At 44.8% G+C, this 7,942-nt stretch overlaps 1 protein-coding gene across 8 annotated transcripts in view; it reads right to left on the reverse strand.

The window, feature by feature from the left end:
- The window catches only part of ARHGEF5 (Rho guanine nucleotide exchange factor 5), a 33,321-nt gene that overhangs the window by 2,322 nt on the left and 23,057 nt on the right, over positions 1-7,942 (reverse strand). For all 8 annotated transcript variants that reach the window (XM_077178442.1, XM_077178444.1, XM_077178438.1 and 5 more), the window contains 10 exons: positions 7,267-7,348; positions 6,835-6,899; positions 6,290-6,549; positions 5,272-5,432; positions 4,284-4,436; positions 3,522-3,651; positions 2,495-2,569; positions 1,607-1,696; positions 1,138-1,292; positions 308-469 (listed from right to left, as the gene is read on the reverse strand). In XM_077178442.1, coding sequence (XP_077034557.1) covers positions 308-469; positions 1,138-1,292; positions 1,607-1,696; positions 2,495-2,569; positions 3,522-3,651; positions 4,284-4,436; positions 5,272-5,432; positions 6,290-6,549; positions 6,835-6,899; positions 7,267-7,348 — 1,333 coding nt within the window. The remainder of the gene's footprint in view (positions 1-307; positions 470-1,137; positions 1,293-1,606; positions 1,697-2,494; positions 2,570-3,521; positions 3,652-4,283; positions 4,437-5,271; positions 5,433-6,289; positions 6,550-6,834; positions 6,900-7,266; positions 7,349-7,942) is intronic.

The following is a 7,942-nucleotide window of genomic DNA, read 5'->3' on the forward strand; positions in this document are numbered from 1 at the left end:
GTGGAGTGGAGGGGTGTTTGCTCACACAAAGGGAAGCTGAGAAAGGAGGTGGGAAAAGGCAAAAATTCCCATTTTTGGAGGCTGATGGTATGACATAATGTGGTAGTATTGTATGAGCAACTATGATGAGAGAGGGGAAGGTGTTTCACAAGGAAATAGTTATAGCAAGAGGATGCTTTTCAAGACTTCTGCTTAGCAGCTGAATTTGCTATTTCAGCATTTGAATAGCTGAGGGACAATCATCAGGCTACCAGGAGGTGTCTGGCCATGGTAATGGGATATACCACAGGTAAACTTGAGCTCTTACTGTGTCTCTGTCCGAAACAAGAACTCTACTCTTTTCCCCTGGTTATTCTGAAGCAGAAAGAGACGGAACAGATTCTTGTTTGCCCCGTGGAGTTTCATCTCACACTTCTCCCCGCGCACATACGAGAAAGCAGCATGGTCAAACACAACGAAACGTCCACCCCTGCAGGTCAACAGGAGGAACAAAACAAGGGGAGAGTTTTAAGGTTATGAGGGTTACATAGTGAGTCACATAGTCTGCAGGAAAGCAAAAAGCTTTTAATGAGTCTTCATCTGCTTCACACATCCTAAGCAGTGCTCTTGTTAGAAGTCTCAGAAGACCAAAGAAGAGAGAGAAAAGATTTAATAAAAAGGGTAGAAATACTATACCTCTGACCTGTCAGAATTTTTTTTGGTAGCTTACAGCTTAAAAACAAACTCACCACCCTCAAAACCCCAACACAACTGACCAACAACTCTCTTGACAAACCAGTGATTTGCACATTCACTAGTCCTCATACTGTGCTTTAGGAAGAAATTATTTACCAAGTAAAACTAGAATAAATGGTTATTGTTCAAGTGTTTCACATTGTAGAGATGCAAAGGCAGAATCAAAATGTTGTGCTAGGGACCACAAGATATGTTATTGTATTACAGTATGTAATTAAGCGCTGGGACTATCAATTTCCACATACTTTCATGATACTTACATCAAGTCGGGACAGGAGAGTGACTTGACAAAGACTGCCACTTGCTGGCAGGCAGAGGGAAAGGACTCTGTCACCAAAGCACAGACCCCGAAAGAGACAGGTATTTTAGAAGGGGCAGCAAGAATTGTGTTGAAGCACTCACTCCTTGGGCCGAGACAGGAGCAGACGATCATTGAAAAGATGCAGGTAGATGGGCCGGGTCGTGACTTTCCATTTTGGACTCAGGTTGTTGAAGTCCAGTGCTGTCAACTCACCACATTTCACAAGTCTCCTTGACTGTGAGATGAGTGGGAATATCTGCAAGACAAAAATAAATATTTATGCACAAGTAGAAGGGTCCCTGTGAGTTTTGGATTTGCATTTTTGCCTTTCTCTTGAGGAATTGTGCTTTCAGTTCTCCAGCTGGAGAGGTGTAAGTCATGGCAGGCACCTTCATGAGAAGGCTGACATGAATGATTGGTCAAGGGAAGCACTGATGAAGAGCTGGCCTGCGGATGATGCTCTGGTTCAACAGCTCTGGGTTCTCTGAGAGGAGAACAAAAAGTGGTTTTGTGGGGAAAGACAGAAAATACATTAGACTAGAGCAAGGCCCAGGGAATGGGTGAGCTCACCTTACACTCAAATTCAATCTTCTGGCTGAGGTAGATCAGCTCTTCAGTGCTCTTCATGCGCTGGACATTCTCATTGCAATCCTTGATGAGCTGCAGAGGAAAACAGATAAGCAGTGAGAGCAGAACTGCATGGTGGGATCAGTACTACTCCCAGGAGCCCCTTAGGTGTCAGCATAAGTGACAATTCCTTAGGCATCCTCCTGCAAAAAAAGTATATATTACAATCAGAGAATATTCTCAGTTAGAAGGGGCACACAAGGATCATTGAGTCCAACTCCTGGCCCTGCACGAACACTCCAATAATCCCACCCTGTGCCTGAGAGCATTGTCCAAATGTTCTTGGAGCTCTGGCAGCCTTGGGGCCATGACCATTCCCTGGGGGACCCTGTTCAGTGCCCCATGACTCTGTGGGGGAGAAACCTTTGCCCGATATCCAACCTAACCCTCCCCTGACACAGCTCCAGCCATTCCCTCGCGTCCTGTCCTTGGTCACACAGAGCAGAGATCAGGGCCTGCCCCTCCTCTTCCCCTTATGAGGAAGCTGCAAAACTGCTGTGAGATCTGGTCTCCATCTCCTCCAGCTGGACAGACATCAGCCACTCCTTTTGTCTTCACCTCCAAGCCCTTCATCATCCTGGTGGCTCTCCTTTGGAAGGTCAAATCATTACTAGACAGAACAATCCACGTTATGAAGCTGTACAAATTTTAGATAACCATTTGTCCTAGAAAACTTTAAACCTTGCCTCTATAATAAACAGGATAAGAGGAAGGGATGCAATAGAGTAATGCTGTGGGGTTTTTTAAAGCAAGATTTTCTTGCAGGGACAAGGGTGGGAGTTGATTAATTAGAGACAAAGGTAAGGCTGCAGAAAGGGTAGGCACCTTTACCTTTTCAAGTGCATCATAGGCCTGTGTTGCTTGCACTTCCTCCACAGACCCAGGCCGAGTTCTTTTCAGGATATTCTGTGTGAGAAAAGATGATTTTCACGATGCAAACAGGGAAAGGTGGACATTACCACCACTGAAGAGTACAATAAATAATAAAGCAGAAGTAGCTGATGACATGTGGAGACAAGAAAGCCAAAAAATTGAGATGCAGAATGTCACTGTTAAGTCATACTGACCAGTGATTCCTGTAAATCTAAATTGTATTAATTATCACATAGAAGTTATATGGCATAGGAAGCAACCACTAGCTAAACCACAAATGGATGTATGAACAGAATAGACTTGTCCTTTTCTCCTGGTAAAAAGAAGCTCAAAAAATCAAAAAGAAGAAATTCATAGAAAGAACTCAAAATTAATTCTTTAGGGACTGGCTGGTTCCCTGTCTGGATGGCTCTTTATTAGTCAAATTTGCAGGCAAAGCATAGACACAGACTGCCTTCCAGAGGGCAGGCAAGGAACCCTTGCTTTGTTTTCCTAGCAGGAAGCCAGAAAGTTCAATAAAATGGAAATCAGCATGTTCTGAGAAGACTCCATTAACTCTTTCTTGGGGTACAATTAAAGTAGTGTCACAACAAAGCCCTAAATGATTCACAAATAGCAATGCCTCACACAGTGCCACATCCATCATTTCCTGAACACCTCCAGGGATGGGGACTGCATCATGTCTCCGGGCAGCCCCCAACCCAACACCTCCCAACTCTTTCTGGGAAGAAATTCCTCCTGATGTCCAACCTGAACCTTCCCTAATACAGCTTGAGGCCTTTTCGTCTTGCCCTGTCACTTGTTCCCTGGGAGCAGAGCCTAACCTCCTGCCAGCTGCACCCTCCTGTCAGGGAGTTGTGCAGAGACACAAGGTCCCCCCTGAGCCTCCTTTTCTCCAGGCTGAGCCCCTTTCCCAACTCTCTCAGCTGCTTCCAAACACAGCTTGAGGGAAACTTGAGGGAAGGCAGAGAATCACCACAGTTACCTGTAGGAGGAGTTTGAGTCGAGTGATGCGCTGGAAGGGGAGGATGAGGAAGGATTTAAGCGAGAGGCGCTGGCACACTGGATCACTTTCCAGTCTCTCCAGGACTTGCTGGAACCCTGCATTTCCATTTCTGTGGGAGTGGCAAAGAAAAAAAAGACATCCAGGCATCAGAGTAAATAAATAACCTTCCTAGTATCAGGGAATGCTGGAGTACTCCCGACAGTCAGGTTTTGTCCCTGGGCCAAGAAATGTCAAGAAACTTCACCACTCTGCTACTGAAGAGCAACTACGGGTTTCTAACAGCTACAGGATGACAGTACAGCTGTTGTTATCTCTATCCTCTTTCCACAGCTCTCTGGAGTAAAAGCCAGAAGTAACATCTACATTTCAACTCCCTCTATCAGCAGTGCTCCTTTCATGGGGACAGTGGTGATTTGCACTCTGGTTCTCAGTGATCAAGACTGAAAACCATTATCCAGGATGGTCATTTTTGCTCTCTTCAGTAGAGGGCAGACAGAGAACAGCCTGCAACAAGATCAGATATTACATATTATTTTTCTCCCCAATGCTATGGGACAGAAGCCTGCAGGAGCTCTGTCCTGCTGTCCCAAATGCCATTGAACTGAGGAAGGTTCTTCTGGGGGGTGTAGCAAGAGCACTACTCAACAGCCTTTTCCTGCAGTATTGCCCATCGTTTGAAAGAGTAGGAAGCTATTCATGGAAGTAAGGGGGAGAAGGGTGCAGCAAATGAGAAAAACTTACAGTAGTCTCTGGAAGGTTTGCTCCTGATATGTCTGGTTTGTCACATATGGCAGATACACCCGGCGGAAGTCAGGGGCATGCTTCAGAGCCACGTCACACACACGGAAGGTGAATATGTCCTCTTCAAATTTTTCCTCCAAGTCAAAGAGGAAACTGCAGCACATGGATGTGGTGCCAAGAAAGGAGAGGGAAATATCAGTGTCATTTAGTCTTCTAAAACCCTGACAGCCCCCACAAGCACAAAACAGCTCTTTAGTTCTAGGGAGAGTGTAATGTCTGGATAATGACAATAGGGCTTTGAGGATAATGATAGGGCTTTGTATCAGCAAGGAAAAAGCAGAGGCAAAAGACCTCTATTCTTGAGAGGTCATGCTTCTACAGGCATGGTCAGGAAACAGCTGAAAACTAAGACCTCACCAGAATAATCTTGCTAGTAGAAATGGAAAAGGTAGCAGCAAACCTTACCAGCTTAGTAACTTATGTAGTCAAGCCTTGCAGGAGGAAAAGCAAAACAAAATCCTACAACATACAGGATTCCTTGCATGTGGGGTCATGTCCACATTTCATGAACTACGCTCTATTGATTCACATTAGTTTCTGCCAAGTGATGGTTGTAACTTACTGTTTTTCCTTTTTTACCCCGCTTTTCATCAGGGCTAATGCAGCTGCCCCTTTTGTCTTGTATTTGGCAGGAGCTGGTTTGGGTTGAGGTCTAGTTAGTCAAGTTTAATTGTAGTTGAAAGCAGTAGCACAAGGCTACATTACCATTTTGATCCCCTGCAGTGAGCTCTGTGCACAACTGAGCTATAATATCTGGGATTTAACACCAGAATTCACCTAAAAAGGTGAATATTCCTTTCCAGGCAGTGTTGGTGTGTCATCACTAGGTGCTGTATCTCCATTGAACAGTGCAGAAGAGGAGTGAGAAACATTCCTGATGGAAGCACCATGTGCCTGTTAGACCTGGAAGCAAAGGGCCACGTCTCACCTGGCACTGACATCACGCACATCGGAGAGCCGGGAGAAGAGCCACTGGCGCTCCTGGTTGGTTAGCATCGCCTGGAGCTCTGCCGAGCGCTGGAAGTGATCCACTGCCACATTCAAACTGCGTAGGTAGGAAGCCTCAGATATTATCAGCTCAAACTTGGCCTTGGGAGAGAAAACAAGGGAGCACAGCATCAGTACACTGCGCAAGTCTGTGAGGAATCTTACAGAGAGGAAACGTGGCAAAGCAGGAAAACCTCCCAGCACATCTTGCAAGGAGTGTGTAATTAGAGAAGAGAGGCTTTAGAAAGGAAGGGCAAGTATGCACTTACAGACTTTCTTTAAGAAACAGACTTGTGTTATGACTTAAAAATAGCTACTTGCTCTCATTTTACATTTTATTTCCCCTCAACACCACTTTCACAAGCTTCTATAAAGTCCAGCATCCATACCACAAACCTTTTCCCATGCTGTTGTTTTCACCTCTTTCTCTGAGTCCTCCTGTCCACTTCTCAGATCCTCTCATTTTCTTTACCCAATTTCTCTGAGTACCATTGTGCTGAATCCACACATCTCCAGGTCTCCTCTCAGCCCTGCAGCTCACACAGGTCAATTTGCTAAACTCATATTCTACTACAGAAAATAGAATTTACTGTGGTTTTATTAGCATTTCTCACAAGCTTATGTATGGGAGAATGCTGCAAGTCTTCTACTTTTACACACCCTTTTGCATTGAGCATACTCAAAACTCCTTATCATGTTCTCACTTTTCCCCATGTCTGTTTACTTGGAGTTATTTACACAGTGCACAGTCTGTCCTTCAGTGCTGCTTTTCTCTAAAATTCAGCACTTCAGCATTGCTCTACTTCATACCCCATGCTGCTTCCAGGAGTAGAAGTGACCTCTGCCTCAACTACCTGCATTCCCACATCACAGATTTTGCTCTCTGCTTTAACCCTCCTTCCAGAGACTCTTTCTTGACTACAAGACCACCCATTTACTTTGCCACATCTGCCCCATACCTCTTGCAGCCTCTGTTCCTCATGGGACATGTTAAGCAGTATTCTGCTGCCCCGTATCATGGGGATGTCCTGCCAGAGGGATGCATTAGATGAGACTGACAGACGTTGCAAATATGAGTCCTGGGGAGACAGCACTTTCCTCCGTAGCCTCGGGGAACTTGGGAAACTTGACTCTATATCCTCTGGATAATCCACTCTCTTCTGGCTTTGGATGGCCTTGTTCAGAGCCACATCACTGTACTCCTGATACAGTAATCTTGCTGTGGAGAAAAACACATACATTTTTCTTTTCTGTAGTAGCAACTCACCCTCTGCTTCAACTTGGACAAAACTCTGCCCCAGACTGGGACAGCCAAATTCAAGCAAAGCTCCTCAGCTGCCTGAGTTACTGCAGGATTCCAGAGTGTACTGCCTTCCCTGCTCTCTAACACTACATCCTCACAACCACCACGTGGCAGAAGTCCCTCTCCTTTGTGCTCACTGCAAGGGTGAAAGATACTGGTGGAGAGGGGACTGCCACAGCACCCCAGGCAGGAGGTACTTACAGGAGTTGATTAGTTTGGAGTGCCGGCGCTTGAAGTTCTCTGTTGTGTCTGCAGATTTCTTCTCTCTGCCAAGGAATAAGGGTTTCAAAACACAGAGTGAACAAAGGGCACAGCACCAGAGAAGGCTTATCCAAACCTTAGAAACTGCTCTGTCACAACAGGGACCTCTTATTTTCCAACAAGCTCAAGCTCCACAAGCTTTACTTGACACAAAGGGAAAAGTTTGGCTTAATGGAATGGCTGTCCTGAAGGCACAGAAATACCTCTGTTGCTGTAGGACCTCTTCAAGAGAGCATAGACTGAAACATAGGCCTATGGCATTTAATTAAAGTTTTCCACTCCTTATCATCATCTTTGGTAACTCAGAAACAACGGAGGCTTCTGTGCTTCACAGGGATTGGGGCAAATTCTAAGAATCTTTGAGAGACTCACCTCATTATAACTGTTTCTGAGATGACTGGTGGTTCCCTGTGTGCCTTGTGAGCTTCCTCCTCTGAAGGAACAGAAGAAACCTCTGCATAGAAGGCAATTGGAAAGTAAACACATCAGTCAATTTTTAGACTTAATCTACAATCCAAATGACGCACAGATACCACTTACCTATGCCCCACCTAAGTCGCAGTGTTGAATTGGAGTACAGGTGCCCTTGTGGCATTTATTTCTGGGTCAGAAACATTCTAGTTTTAATAATTCTTGACATTACTTACACTTTACATCTGTTAGCCACATTTACTTTTCACATAAAGAAAAAGGCTGATATTTTAGGCAGCAACAGTAACTCTAAGAGCTTCCCTCTCCAGTTATGCAAGTAAAGAATTGCCTGTGTGCCTTGTTTGGTGCTGTCCTAACACTTTCAGCTACTAAGGCCAGGCATCAGATCAGTGGAGCCAAAGTGTAAAACTGGAGAAGTCCTTTTGATTTGTGAGGGATTTAATCAAATAAGGTGTGAAGAAATTCTAAATCTGAAATAACTGGAAGCAGAAAAAGGAAGAAAGTCCAAAGACTGAGCTGCAGTTATGGATAAGGGGAAAGACAGTACTATTGCCTTAAATATTTTAAAATTTGGAATCAAGAAATTACAGGTCAAACACATTAACAAATCTTGAGA

The sequence above is a fragment of the Agelaius phoeniceus genome, chromosome 5, assembly GCF_051311805.1.
Source record: "Agelaius phoeniceus isolate bAgePho1 chromosome 5, bAgePho1.hap1, whole genome shotgun sequence".
Classification (NCBI taxonomy): domain Eukaryota; kingdom Metazoa; phylum Chordata; class Aves; order Passeriformes; family Icteridae; genus Agelaius; species Agelaius phoeniceus.